Source organism: Gallinula chloropus, assembly GCF_964237585.1.
Source record: "Gallinula chloropus genome assembly, chromosome: 14".
Lineage (NCBI taxonomy): Eukaryota > Metazoa > Chordata > Aves > Gruiformes > Rallidae > Gallinula > Gallinula chloropus.
In genome coordinates, this window is record NC_140099.1 from 18,416,471 (window position 1) to 18,432,066 (window position 15,596).

The 15,596-nt window shown below is 44.7% G+C and overlaps 1 protein-coding gene across 1 annotated transcript in view; it reads left to right on the top strand.

Annotated features, from left to right (window-relative positions):
• Positions 1-15,596, top strand: part of ITPK1 (inositol-tetrakisphosphate 1-kinase) — a gene marked incomplete at its 5' end in the record, with an annotated part of 145,931 nt that overhangs the window by 20,401 nt on the left and 109,934 nt on the right. The window contains one exon of the mRNA XM_084270503.1: positions 13,020-13,044. Coding sequence (XP_084126629.1) covers positions 13,020-13,044 — 25 coding nt within the window. The remainder of the gene's footprint in view (positions 1-13,019; positions 13,045-15,596) is intronic.

The following is a 15,596-nucleotide window of genomic DNA, read 5'->3' on the forward strand; positions in this document are numbered from 1 at the left end:
TTCAGGGTGGAGCTGGACAAAAATAACCCAGAGAAAAACAAGTAGCTGCTGCTGTGCCTTTGTGTCTGCCTTTCCAGCTCCTACTCAAAAGCTGGATCAGCTGTTTAGACATCCGCCTTCTTAACACTGATGAGGACAATGGTAATTTGGTAAATTAGAATAGAAATTTAGCCTCCCCCCCCCCCCCAAGAGGTATTTAGGTTATCTTATGAACTCATCAGCATGCTGTGATCATCCTGGTGTTGTAATGGGGAGGGGCAGGTACCACAGAATCTAGGTAAGTCCATAAAGGGAAACAAATGTAAAAGATTCAGCTGAACTGTTGGCCTCAGGCTTGTCTTCTGACTGGGAGAATGAGGGTATGAGTAACACAGATCCAGTATGATTTAGCTTGTTGAGGCAGCTTCTAGAATATCTGAGGAGGCCCGAGAAATTGCCCAGTTCTTCCAGTTACACAGTGTAGCAGACCTCCCAGCAGGACCAAATCTGGGCTACGACGCAGCCTGCTTAGAAAATGTAATAGCACTTTGGGGGTTGTGCATCAGCTCTTGTGTGCCCTGGCCAAATTTGGGAAAGTTGTAGTCTTAAAACACGTGCTCAGTCACTGCTGGGAAAGGGTGGGTATAACAGCTGCTGTCTAGGATGTTAGGGGGAAAAAAAAACCCTCAAGGGCAGGGCAGCAAGATGTGCTGTGGAAGGTGAGGGGTGTGGGAGACAGCAAGGCACATGCTGCTGGTGGTGGTGACCTTTGGGGCACAGTGGTACCTGTAGAAGGGCTGATCCTGATCAGAATAAAGTGTTTGGTTCAGAGTATGGGATGCTTTAAGTTTGTTTTAAGGAAACAGGGTTCATGTTGAAGAACTGGCTTTGTCATTCACTTTACCTTGTGGAGGGGTGTACATTTTGTGTAACAGCTTGCTTAAAAAACAGGCAGTAGTTGTGTTTTTTTATGGTTTATAAAAATAGGGGTTTTTCCTCTTGCTGCACTGTAAACAATCCACTGAAGCAAACAAGAAAATGAGTGTTCTGGCAGACCTTACATATGCTACTGCTTAAAGCAAGAAGCCTATGGACTGGAAGAAATAGGGATAATTTTAATCTTTCTTTCAGTGTAATGTAAAGCAGATAAATTGCCTGACATGCTTGTAACACATGGATTGATGTAGTTCTCTGAAGTGGTCTAGGCACTGGGACAGGGAATTTTCACTGGCTTGGATGGAGCTCTCTCAAGAGATGTTTTCCCCTTTTCAGGTGCAGAAACTGTCATGAGTGATAGAGACTTTTTGCCTTGTTGAATCTCAGACTCAAATTTGCACTTTCTGTCCTCAGCTGACCCCGTGTGTAACAGTCCTGTGTCCGTCCCTGCCCAAAGCTTTTGGTATGCTTCTGTGAATCTTCATGACCTCTGTTTAAAAGGTTGGCAGGAGTGCCTTGTTCCATGTGTTGGACTTCCAACTCCACAGAGTGCCATCCCACAAGACAAATGGAAAACTCTGTTATCTGAACCTTTTTATAAGGTTTTTGCCCAGGATGTGTGGTTGGTTTGTTGGGTGTTGTGTGCATTGTCATCTGTGTCCTCCCTTCCCCCCCACCCTGCAATGTTCACATCCACTAATAATAATATTCAGTATGCTGTATAATAATTAAAACATTGCTAATTTGTTGTCTCTTCACTGAGGTCCTTTTTGCTTGTAAGTAGGAACATACTCAAATATTGCACGGTGTAGATGTTTGATTTGATTTCCAGGATCAAATGTAACTTGTGCAGATCATCAAGATGATTCACTGCAGCACTGTCAAAAGCTCTGTCCTGCTGCTTCTCAGCAGAGTTGGCCACATGTCAATAAATGGAATATTTTGAAACAGTATCATCATAATTTCTTGGAAGCCAAGCTTTCTTTTTATTGCAAGCCTCTCTAATGAGGCTTCCAAATAAAGTAAAATAAATTTTCTTTGATCTATGTTGATGAAAACTCAAGCAGGAGAGTCAGTTGCAGGGAAAGGAAATTCCCATTATTGGTATTGGCATCTGAATCTGTTCAAATGGAGAGAAGCACTTCAGTTCACATTTCTTTAATTTGTACCATGATTTTTCTGCTGAACATCTTTTTCTTCTCAAATATGGTACAAGGCTAGTGTGCTTTTCAGATTCCAGGTGCTTTTCAGATTCCAGGTGCTTTTCTGTTGTCAGTTTCATCCAGTGTTGGTGGGTGGAGCTGCCTAGCAAAATAAAGGTGAAACCCAGGTTCAGATGATACTGGAACTGCTTTTAGACAGCTTTTTATTTGGGGCTTAACCAATCAGTCCTCTTTAAAGTAACAGCTGCCCTTGTAAGTGTCCCAGACTATTAGCTGAAGCTTGAAATGCATCTCAAAGAGAGCAAACAAAATGGAGGGAAGTGACTTGGGTGAGTTACGTGATGCAGAGTTTGAGGCAAAAAGGTTTCTAGGAGCATCTCTTATTTATAAACTTTTCCATGGATGCTGCTTTAACTTGATGGAGCATTAGATTGGTATCTGTGACTGTGTATAACTGGCCACAGAAAATATAGACTTGCTGTCAGTTTTGTCTATGAATTTATGTCTGACTCTGGTTCCACAAATGAAGAAGAAAATTCATTTCTTGCAGGTGCAAACGGTGGTTGCTTGGTGAATGCAGGAGACGAGAAATCACGAGTGCTCTCAAAGCTGATGAAACTTGAGGGAGAGCCGGTGTCTGACTTGTGCAGTGCCAAAACTTTAGGGCCATCCCTTATGGAAAGGGTGGAGGGGAAGGTTGCAATCAGGTTTCTTCAGTAAGCAGACATCTTAGGTTTCATGCATTAACTTTTTCTTGTTTGCATAATGAAGTTTTGCATGAAGGCAAAAGCCCCAGACACCTATATATCTTATTTGAAGCCTGGCTGGGGATGAATAAACTCATTTTTGCATGGCAAGTTGCTGAACTTAAATACGTCCCTAATTGCTGCCAAAAAAATGCCCAGGCTCTTGCAGAGATCCAAGATGTGAAGAGGAAAAAAAGAAGTATTACACATTTCTCATGCGTGCCTCAGGAGGTGTCTGGCCTCTGTAAAAACTCCCAAAAGGTTTATTCAAGGCTCTTTGCCCAAGTCTTGGAAAGCTGCAGTAGATGTACAGCATATGGTTTCAGGCTTAGTGGATTAAAAGCCATTTCTTGATGAAAGTTGGGCTGGCAGAGGTGCTCCTTTTGCTGTGCCCTGTGCCTCTAGCAGAGTGGAGCTCCGTGTTCCTTCCCTCTTGCTGGGTGCAGGAGACCTGCAGAACCCGCAGTACTGGCTCACTGGCCTTACTGGACTGATGGGCTTTGTTCACGTGCTTATACTGAAGAGGAGAGCAGCTGAAGCTCTCACTCAGGTGGTCAAGGCAAGCCTTGGCCAGTGGCTCTGGTGAATGGGTAGTATGGTTATCTGTATGCTCTTGCCAGGTAGCTGGGTGGAAGCTCCAATGGTGAGATTGTTAGAGGTGACTGTGGCAGAGAACCCAAAACCTGGAGAAGGCCTGAAGGGGCCAGGCTCTTTGAGGCCAGTTGCCAAACACTCCCAAAACTCTGCTTGCTGTAGGCTAAACCAGGTTGGGCATTTGCAACTGTTCTGCAGGCTTTGGAGACTAAACCAGTTCAGCTTTTGTCTTCTTTTCTCTTCTGTTCTTCCTCTTCCGAAAGCTCTGTTGCTGTCGGTAGCTCTGCATGGAGGACAGCTTACCAGATGCCTGGCCTTCTTCAATCCGAATTCTCACTGCCCAGGTAGAACAGAGGGGCATTGGGAAAGCTTATTTGTAGGGTGTGGTGATCCCTCTTTCTAGATACAGTGAGATACATAGATAGGGAAGTGTAGCTACCCTTAAATTGTCTGTCAGATTCCTCTGTTGTTTCCTTGATCTTGCTTGGCAGCTGATAACTGTAACATTTGCATTAATACTGGTTATTGTCATTCAGATGGCTTATCTTTTCAATAGTAGGGAAGAATCATTTGGTGCCTAAATCTGAGGGATAGTGCTTAAGTCTAAAATCATTAGTGAAACAAAGTTCTGGGTGTCTTGGTGTATGTTGTGATTCTGCATTGGTGAGATGAAGGGAAAAATGCATGCTGTCCATATGTAAACCTCATCTAGCAGTATAAAAGCCCTAGAAACCTTGAATATATTTGATTTACCAAAACATGGGAAGCAGCTGTTTTAATAAGGGGGCATTGGTAATTGTTACAATTCTGAGAGAAAGCTCTCTAAAATGTGTGCAGGTTTTACTATGAACAATGAACAGCAAGGCAGGAGGCTAAGGGAAACCCTAGAATAAACCAAGTCTGGCTTACATCTGGCTAAAATCTTTTATTTCTGAGAGCTGCTCTCCTCCAAAATGGATTATCTATATGAGAAACCCCATTTCTTGGCTGTCCAGAACCGATGTGGGGTGAATCAATCTTTTCCCCACTCACCTTGAAAGCCTTGACTGTGGTCAGGACAAAAATATCTTCTTTTCTTACCCCAGCTCTGCCCTTCTTGTCCAGTTTTTCTTTTCCAGTCAGGATAAGCCTACAGTTCAGCCTGGCTTTGATTGTAGTACAAGGAGGTACCAGTGAGATAGCTTTAAACAAACTAATTCAGGGGATTTCAAGAGTGAAAAATAAAAGATTGGCTGCAAACCCCAGAGCTGGCTACATCCTCAAGTGAGCGCTGCAGACTGCACTGAGCTGTGTGCTTCCACACCAAAATAGCTCTTTCTACCTGAGCTGAGGAGTTTAGAGCTAGGTGAGGCTCCAGTTTCTGGAGAGGCTTGAAGGCAGGTAGGCAGAAGCATAGATGTAGGCATTGATTCAACTCTCTGTGCATTGCCTCAGCACTTGTTAATCCTTAGATTGCAAAAGATGTGGCCTTTGAAAGGAGGCAGATGGGCAGGACGCTTGATTGTCTTGTCTGGTGCTGTTCAAGGATTTACTGGTAAAGCTCTGGTGAAGAGTTGGTGTTGCTCAGAAGCAGTGTGGAGGCCAACATAATTACAGCTGGGAGGAGTGGTACTTCAGCTGGCTGTAGACATGATGGTATCTCAGTCTAAGGGAGCAGGCATTTGACTGATCCTCTTAGCTAGTTTGGTTTGTTTGAAAGCTGCCCAAGCACGAAGTTAGAAAGGTCTGTGCAAAGGTAGGAGGGATTCTGCATATTGCTGGACAAAGCTCACTGAAGGACATCAAAATGCAGCTGGCATACAGTATAAATGTGAAGCTGTGTCAGCCACTGCAGGTGTGTGTGCTGCCAGCTCTCCCTGCTGTGACAAGGAGATTCCCAGGATGGTGATGCTTCTTAGGAGAGAAAATTTAAGCCTCAATTGAGGCTGCAGCTCTTCACTTTCAGGTTGTAGCAGTTCTGTAGCAGAGTGTGCCTGTGTTTGTAAGTCCTCCTTGGAGCTTGGGTGTAAGAAATGTGTTAGCTGCAGGTATTTCCTGACAGTAAATAACCTTCAGTGAACTGTCAGCAGGGTCACTGAGTATTTCTTTACCTTTAGTGCAGTTTCATTTGAGCGCTGGTGATTGACCATCCTAATTTGTTGTTACCTTTCTTAAAATGGCATTGTTGTGGCAGCTGTTCCTAATCCTGCTTTGCATAGCCACATACCATTACACTGTGCTCTTTGAGCACACAGAGTGTTCTCTTACTTGAAATGACAAAGGAGATGAAACAGGTCTGAGAGAGCTGCCAGTGGGAGGGAGGTAGAATATTGCTTTTTGGTTTTGGGGATGTAGAGCCATTGCTTAACGTGTTCCATGGCTTTAGCTGGATTAATTATGGAAGATGTGCTGCTGTTAACTCATGTCATCCTGTATGCTTATTGGATCCACCGTTGGTGCAGGGGAGAAGTGGAAGTGTCCGTTTCCCATTAGCTTTCATGCTGGAGCAGTTCTAGCAGTGCTGTACACAACTGGCACTGGTGCCATCTGAGGCAGTACGAGCTGTCCTTTCAGCTGTGCTGTAGGTTGCTTTCCAGGGCAGGTCTTTCAGTACCATTTTATTTGCCTTACATGCCAGTGTAGTAGCTGAGGAGTTGAGGAGACAGTATTATCTGATTTATACTTCACCATAATGGTTGTTAAGAAGTGGGAAATAGTTTTTCCTTCAATTTGTCAGTATCTGGAAAGTCAGAAATAAGCAAAACACCCATCTGCTAACTAATGTACCTCTTGGGGAATAGGGGATTTTCCAAATTGTGTGGAGATTCCCTTGATGATCACCTGCCTTTCTAGGGCTCCACTGGCAATGAAAAATGGATGGTTGTAAAATATTTCTTGCTGACTAGTGGTTAATTCTGTGATTTAGGAGAAAAAGAGGCTAATAATTTCAAACTGCTGGCTTAAATTAATACAGGAGCAGAGTTGCTAAGAATGTTATAAAAAATGTACATTTTTGGAAGCCTAATTTCAGAGAATAAAGTATTAAAATTGTTATGATTATAGTACCAACACATGCAGAAAGCTTCTGCCACAGTGTGACAGCTGATTGAACACACGTTCAATGTGTCCTGGCACTGGAGGGCAGGGATGCATTATTAAGCATCCTTCAGATGATAAACTTGTTAGTGTGAGGTCATTGCTCATTTTGTTTGCAAAATGTAAATCAGTTCATATGTTTCTAGAAGGCTCTAACAGCTTTTGCAGTAAGGGTCTTTTATACATAGAAGGGATGCTGGATTCTGCTGCCTCTTTTCTCAGGTCTCTTTCAGTCATGATTGGTGCCCTGCAACCTGGGAAAGACTTCTGAAAGGGATGGTTCATGTATTTACTTTTTGCAGAGGGCAATATTAACCCTGGGGTGACCAGGATTGTGAGAAGATAAAGGGAGCTGGGACCAGGGAGGGCATGTGTGCTCTTTGCAGTGCTTAAGGAGACAGGCGGTCTATTGAAGCCAAAGGATGGTGCTGGAACAATTTAGCCTGCAAATTTGAAGGACTCTGACCTTTGGGAAGTTAATGTCCTGTAATGGAAGATACAGTGCCAAAACAGCCTGGTTTGAAGATGGTTTTTAATAAGTTTATAAAGAGTTCACGTGGCGTGGCTGCTTGCCACAGCTGGGAACTGGATCTGACAATGTCTGGTGGTGTAAGCTTATGTCTGAACCCTGTCCAATTGCTTATAATTGTCATCAGGTACTAAATATGTCTCTGAATGTCTGGTAGGATGAATAACTCACTGCCTCTAATACTTTTTCTGTGCAGCTGTTAATCATTCCTTCTTCCCACTGATGGTTCTTGAGTTTTTTTCTCGAGAGGCTGTGGTTAAAGGTTTTGTGTCCCTGGTGGGAAAGCAGTGAGTATGGGCTCCCAGAACCTGGGGTCACTACTTCCAAGAAAAGAGTCTGGCAGAGCTCAGCAGTGCTGATCCATCTTAAATGCCTAGTTTAAAAAGAAAACAGAGGAAAACAGATCCTTTTGAGCTATATTTAATGACTTTATGGCTTTTATTACTTGGGATTTGCAGATTTTATTTCTATAATACCTATTGTTTAACGCTGAAATTAGTAGCCCTGTAACATTTCATTAAACCATTACTGAAACTTTGTCTTTCTATTTCATATCTAAAGGCAATTTGTGTCCTCTAATTACTGTTTACAGTGTCTGATTTCTTTCCTTTGTGGCTTTTTCCTCCCTGCTACTTGAACTTGAAGTTATGATGTTAGATGCTTCAGTTTGTCATCGGTCTTGCAGGATGAGGGGTTAGGGATTTCCAGCTGGTTCTTTGCTGTAAGATGCTACTGAGTGTTTGTGTGTGTGTTTTGTGATGGGAATTTGTGATGTGTGGAAGCATTGCATCAAAGCAATACATTATTAGTAGTATTATTACTACCCACTTTTGTACATGTGAAATTCTGGAGGTGAAATGCTCTCCTACCTGAGAAAATGAACTTCACTGAATGCACTAGTAACTTCCCAGGCTATCAAAACAGAGAGAAAGATTGCCTTTTATTTTTGAAATTGTAAATTCTGATTGGCCATTTTTCAATCTGTCCCTTGGACGAGACAGCAAAAACATGTTACTTAATTTAACCATGCTATAGTACATGACCTGAGAGTTGTTTTCTCTTTCTCAACTGTCATTTGTTATGATGTTCAGGTCCTAGATGCTGTGGGGAATTAGTCCAAACTGTTTACTTTGGATGTTAAGTAATCCAAACCCAACCCCAAAAGCTGAGCATTCTACATAATTTGAGCCTGTGGTAAAACATCAGTTCCAAAACACTGATTAATGTGCTTGATACTGAATCCTTCTCTAAATCTATACACCATTCTAACTTAAACAAGAAGTCAACTTGCACGGTAGTTATTTTAATTACTGTTGCGTATGGTGAGGCTTGCATTATCCAGCAGAGCTGTTCACTGGGTCCAGCTATAGAACTATATATAGTCATAACAAGCTTCTGTCTTTTATTCAGTGTTGCAGGATAATGCAGCAGTTAGAGATTTCTGGTTTTCCTTCAGATGTTGCAGAGTGTGGTTCAGCAGAGCTGCGTGCTGAAGGAAGGGAACATGAGTAGTGCCAGTCAGTAATTTGCTCTGCACCTGGATAGGTTTCCATGGCTTTAGGCATACTGTGCCAGTAGAAGACACTGAAGCTTTGCTGTAAGTTAGGTCTCTAGTTTTGTCATCTTCAAACACTTTTCTCCCTTCTCTTTTCTCCCAGAGGTTTTTCTAACATTTACCAGTAATTTTATTACCCCCACTCAACCCCCTAGGCTGATGGTTGAAGTACAAGATCCCTGTCTAGATGATATTTGGAATGAAATGTATTTTAAAAATAGTAACCTCTGGGAATATAATTTAGAACTGACCATTTTTCAAACATCTGTTCCATGAAAGCAGGCAGACACAGTCTCTCTTTGACCCAGTTGTGTTGCCTCTTTGGAGGGAGGAGGGAAAACCAGATAATACTGATCTTTTTTTCCCCTCAGAAAAAAAAGACTTGCTGACTCTGTATAGCCTATTACCAACATGAGAAGGCAGCCAGGTGAGCTGGGAATGGGTGCCTTTCCTCTGGTAGGCTGTGGCTTGATTTCAAGCTACGTGGGAGAAAGAAGGGTCATGGACAAACTCCATGAGGGACACAAGAGTAACGGTCAATACTCCAAGGGAAATACTCCCCCTGGGAGTCAGCACCTTTGCAGAAGTCATTGGTACTTCAGGAAGCATTCTGCAGAGCCTGGACATGTTCTTGTATCCCTCACTTGAATGTTTTAAGTAACTTGTGTGTTTGGCTTGTTTGCAGAATTTGCAGCTCGCTGCTGGTGCCTGAGCTGCAGTCCTATGCCTGTGCAAGCACCTGTGCTTGGCACTGGAAGAGGAGTTTGTAGTAGTGTGTCGTGTACAGTAAGTGCATCTGTGGTGTGTGTCTCAGCACAGCTGAACAGAAAGCCTGTCCTCTGCTGAAGAAACAGCCCGAAAGAATGTCTGCCAAGGCTGTAGGATGTATTTCTCTTACTAGCTTTTTAAACAGGCTCTGAAGGAGTGGTGGCTGGTCCATGGCTCTGTCAGACTCCCAGAGCAGTTATTTGGCAACCGTGTTGTCTCCACTGAGTGTCCCCCCAGACAGGCCCCCGCTGGGGAATTGCTTCTGGCTCACGGCCCGCTTCATTCTCTCTCTCTGTTTAATTTTGGAGGGTCCTAAGGTTTCTCATGTCTAGGATCAGCTTGCTTTCCGTGCCTATCCCCAAGATCTGGCATGTGACACGAGGCAGTTGGTGTGGTTAGATGGTGTTGCATGCTTGGTTGCGTAAGGGATGTCTTGCTGGCCTCAGCCTGCAGCTGTGACTTGCCTGGCCAAAGAGCCTGGAGTCACTCCCTGGCTTAGGAATTCTTGGAGGTGGAGAACTGGCAAGTGCCAGAACTGGGGTGCATGGTTGCTTGACATCCTGGTTGTTTTCAGGCAGTTAAACCTTTTGTTTTAAAAATAACTTATTTTCAGAAAAAAAAAAGCTATTTTGCTCGAGGATTTTTCCCAAGTGAACTAATCCTCAGTATGCGTGCTTCTGTAGGTCTGGACCCCTGGACTTAAGTATCAGTAGTTCTCATGTTTCAGGTAACCAAAGGGGAAACATCCCTCCCCCTTCTGAAAAAGGGGAAGACACAGATCTACAAGATAACCTCTGCTTCCTCCTTCCCATGGTTTAAGTGTGTGTGACATCATACCCAACAGCAGGCACCCCTTCCTTCCCTGCCTGTGTGCTGGCTTCTTTCCTTCTGCTGGGGCAGCACAATCGGTTTCAGTAAGTCCCAGTAAATTTGCAAAGTCCATAGAAAGAATCAGTCCAGAAGTTTTCTCAAGTGGGTCTGGCAAACCAGCTTGCAAGTATTTTTCTTCCTTAGAAGTGGAACAAAGCTTATTCAATGTGTGTGCAGGCATGGTGAGAAATGCAGCCTTTGCCATCAGCCTTTATTCTTCAAGGGGCTCTGGAGCAGTCCTGTCTGAAGCCTGGTGTATTTCAATGGCAGTTTTGAGTAGTTCTGTTGACACCAGGGCAGACAACAGGAAAAATGTAGCTGCTTTTTCAAGTTTTAGCTAACAATACTTAGAATGTCTCTGAGTAGGCTGTTGCCCTAATTTACCCAAACCCTCTAAACTGTTCTTTGCCTAGTATTTCCTATTTGTCTTTCGTAGCTGTGTGAAAGTTACTGTTTCAACAGTTTGACTATTAACTCTTTTTCTACAAGATTCATATTTTCTTCTCAAAACACAGTTGAAATATGTCTGGCCAGTCTTAGGTGATGGCCTGCAGCAGTGCTTCCCACGATGTAATGGCAGTGTATTAATCACTCACCACTTAACAGGCTACTGTTATCTGCAAGAAGGCTTTGAAATTCTCTGCAAGAGGTGCTTGCTTTCATTTTCTTTTTTATTTCCTTGCTGAGCAACCACGAGCTCTCTGTTGTGTTTGTGTGGTGCATGCTGCTGCTAGGCCAGAGAAACTCCAGACTGGTAAAGTGGAAGAAGGGAGCAATTTGTGTCATTAGATGCTGACTGATTGCCTGTCCCTTTGGGCATCTTTGTAATGGCCTCTCAAAAGAAAGACTTACTGTATCGGGCATAAAACTGGAGGAGCCATTGTGTATTCAGCAGTGTGCAGCAGTTGCAACTGTGGACAGCACCACAGATGCTCTTAGACAGAAGAGCACTGGGGGCAGAATTAGGCAGTCCTGCTCTGTGACCTCCCCAGAAAGGGTCTTTGGTTTTCACATATTGGGTTAGTGGGAACGGGAGGGAAAGATTCCTGTCTTGTGCTTGCTGAGGCTTTTGATTTTTAGGTTAAATCTCCTTCATCTTCAATGTGAGGAGAAGGTTATAACATACCTAAATAGCCTGCCTGCACTGGGAGGGTGGCATGGAGCAGAGATGACTGGGCTTTGTGCCAGGGATTCAGTCCTGGTCTCAAGACTAAAGCAGGAATGGTTTGCTTTGCTTGATAACATGTCAGATGCAATGACTGAGCATCATCTGGCTGCACACACCTGAATCTCAGTTCTCACATTGGCAGAATAGATGACCATCTCTACAGATCTGCCTAAATTTGCTCTACCAATTGGAGTTCTCAAACGTTTTGGTGTGTAATTAGTAGACCCCTCTGGTCCCCTATCCCTGATGTTTCAGGATTGCTATAACTGTTGCCCATGTGGCCAAGGCAGCGTTCAGAGACTCAGGCAGTTCTGACAAATCCCAAGCATTTGAGCTCTGCTCTTGCAGGAGCCAGAGTGACTCCAGGCCTTTGAACTGAAGCCCGAGGATGTGTCTAAACCATGGGACATTGCACTCTCTGGTGTCCACACATCAAGACTGCCTGCTATCTAGAACTGGGTAGCACAGTGACTCCCATGTGACTTCTTTGGGTGTGGGTCCTTTTCTGCCCAAAGGAAACCACAGCACTGGGAGCTGATGCACACACAAGATCTCATCCCAGCCCTCAGCCTGATGTTAGCTTGGGCTGGGATAGTGGAGCATATGTGCTTTGTGGGGTTGAATCTGTACCTGTTTGCTTGCATAGCTGCTTGTGTGATTTATTAGCTTTTCTTTGGCCTCAGCCACAAGGTGTAGGGGTGTTGGCCTCTCTTGGGGCCAGCATGGTTAGGCCTGGCTGACACAGTGCAGTAGCAATCGCCAGCTGGAGTTTTAAATAATTGTGGTTGTGGGGCACTGCTTCTAGCATGGCATGTCTATCCTGAGCCATGGATCAGTGGAGATGTATCTGTGATGGAGTTGCAGTGGGTTGACACATCTGGGCAGGGTGTTCCAGCTGCAGGGCAGTCTCCCTCTCCCAGACCTGACTTGTGCTTTTGTACCCTTTCTTTGTCCCGCTCCCTGCTCTGTTTGAAGGCCTAGTCTGTGAAGCCAGCCTGGGTATCTGCGTACTTGTGATGAAGGGAAGCCATGGGGCAGCTTAAAACCATTTCTTGGCAAAGGTTTCAACTAGAGAACATCTGAAGAAGTCACTCTGTGTGTGTGGGTGTCTCTGGGAAGTGTTCTGTGTACCAAGGTGACAGGGTAGAATAAGACTGTAAATAAGAGGACAAAGGGCTGTAATATGCCATGTTCAGTTTCTCTGGCACTTATCTTGGACCAAAATTAAAGATCTATTAAATGTAGAATGTACTGTGGTGCAGTTCACACACTCTGAGGGCAGATGAGACATGAGGAACAAAGTAGAACTGACTAAAATTGAGAAGCTTGCTCCTTAACATCACCCTCTTCCTACGTCTGCTCACCTGGCAGCTGTATCATTGCCAGTGGTGCAGCTGCTTAGCATGCATCCTGGGTCACTGCTGGGGCCAGGATTCAGAAGCTGCTGAAGGGCTTTCTGGGCAGGGAATGGAATTGAACAAGTGCCTTCCTGAATTTGAATCAGGTTCATTAGTGTGGATTTTCATTGTTTGCATTCTAGCACGAAGCAACACTTTTCCATTAGTGTTTGCTTTTATATATTCCCCATGTTTCCAACATTAACCATTCCTTTTTTTTTTCTCCTTTTCTTTTCTAGGAAAAGAGGAGTAGAAGTAGTACAGGTGAGTAAAAACTACATCATTCCCCTCTCCCCCCCCCCCCCCCTTATTTTCTTATAAAAAGGCTTACTGGCTTTAAATGCTGTTATTTAGGTGTGTCCTGGTTTCATCTGAGATAGGATTAATTTTTTTCACAGCAGCTAGGAAGGGGTTCTGTTTTGGGTTTGTGCTGAGAACAGTGTTGATACAGAGATGTTTGAATATTGCTGAGCAGTGCTTACACAGAGCCAAGGCCTTTGCTGCCTCTCTCCCCACCCCACAGTGAGGAGGTGGGAGGGGACACAGCTGGGACAGCTGACCCCGACTGCCCAAAGGGATATCCCAGCATAGGAAGCTTGGGGAAGAGGAAGGAAGGGGGAAGGTTTGGAGTGATGCTGTTTGCTTTCCGAAGTAAGCGTTACGCATGATGGAGCCCTGCTTTCCTGGAGGTGGCTGAACACCTGCCTGCCCACGGGATGCAGTGAATGGATCCCTTGTTTTGCTTTGCTTGCACACACAGCTTTACCTGTTAAACTGTCTTTATCTCAACCCACAAGTTTTCTCACTTTCACTCTTCCGATCTCCCCCATCCTGCTGGGGGGGGAGATGATTGAGCAGCTGCGTGGAGCTGATCTGTGGGCTGAGGTTAAACCATGGCAAGGTGTCAGCATGACCCAGGCTCAGTTATTTTTCTTTTGCATGCAGTTCTCTGCTGTGGATACTGGGTTTGGAAAAAAGAGGATCCACCTTTTGTAAAGCATGTGTTGAGCCTAGGTGCTCTGGTGACAGTGAGAACACAGTTTGGCTTTTCTGTCTGTGAATTACTAAGATCTGATAATTGATTAGGTGATGTCAGTCCCTGTTCATTGCATTCACAGACAGTCAGGCTTCACAGAAACATGAGCTGGCCTTCAGAAAAAGAACGTTGCAGAAAGAATGTTCTTGTAACCCAGTGAGCAGAGAAATGATACTGAAGGGCCTTTGAGTTGTAACCCTTCTACAGATAAGTTCAGGTGTTGGCTACATTTGTTGTTTCCCAGGTCTGAATGGTCGTATTTCATGCAAGATGTTACTTAAAGGATGCTGGCAACTTGGGAAAGGAATTATGTTACTGTGACAGCTGTAATACAGAGCACTCTAGCCCTAAAGTTCCAGAGGGGAAGCATGCGCTTTCCTTCTGGCTTCCTTCTGGCTGCTTTTGTGTACTTAAAAAGCTGTGTGTTATGTTTCACTCTTCCTAATGCCGCCTTAGTGCTCATTTTGCACTCTTAAGGTGGTCAGTGTGCTCCTCACACTTTCTCCTATCTTAGTAGTAGATATGAAACGGTCTCATTAGAGAGGATGGGGGAGAGAGGAGGAAAATGGGGTGTTAGCCACTGATAATTGAGGCTGCTCTTAAGTCCATGTGAAAGGTGGTTCTCAAAACCAGCAAGGAGAAGGAGAAAAAAAACTTACAAAAAATAATAATCATAGAATCATATAACAGTTTGGGTTAGAAGAGACCTCAAAGATCATTAAGTTCCAACCCCCTGCCATGGGCAGGGACACCTCTCACTAGACCTGGCTGCTCAAGGCCCCAGCCAGCCCAGCCTTGAACACTTCCAGTGAGGGGGCATCCACCACCTCCCTGGGCAACCTGATCCTCACCACCCTTGTAGGGAAGAATTTCTTCCTAATAGCCAATCTAAATCTACCCCTTTCCAATTTAAAACCATTCCTCCTCCTCCTATCACTACAGGCCCTTCTAAAAAGTCCCTCCCTAGCTTTCTTCTAGGCCCCCTTCAGGTACTGGCAGGCTCCTATAAGATCTCCCTGGAGCCCAACTTGCCCAGCCTGTCTTCATAGGAGAGGTGCTCCAGCCCTCTAATCATCTTAGTGCCCCTCCTCTGAACCTGCTCCAATGCTTCCATCTCCTCCTTATGTTGGGGACTCCAGAACTGGACACAATACTCCAGGTGGGGTCTCACAAGGCCAGAATAGAGGAGCAGAATCCCCTCCCTCAACCTGCTGCCCACGCTCCTTTCGATGCAGCCCAGGATGTGGTTGGCCTTCTGGGCTGCAAGTGCCCATTGTTGACTCATGTCAGGCTTCTCGCCCACCAACACCCCCAAGTCCTTCTCTGCAGGGCTGCTCTCTAACACATCACTTCGAGCCTGTATTGATGATGAGGATTGGCCTGACCCAGGTGCACTTGTTGTTGAACCTTATGAGGTTCACATGGGCCCACTTCTCCAGCTCCTCCAGGCCCCTCTGTATGGCATCCCATCCTTCCAGCGTGTCAGTCACACCACTCAGCTTGGTGTCATCTGCAAACTTGCTGAGGGTGCACTCAACCCCATTGTCAATGTCACTGATGAAGTTATTAAATAATACTGGTCCCAGTACAGGTGCCTGAGGAGCACCACTTGCCACAGATCTCCATCACCATTGACGATGCAAATATCCAACCAATTCCCTTATCCACTGAGCAGTCCACTCATCAAATCCACCTCTCTCCAGTTTAAAGAGAAGGATGTTGTGGAAGACTGTGTCAGAGGCCTTATGGAAGTCCAGATAGATTACATAATCAGGCTATG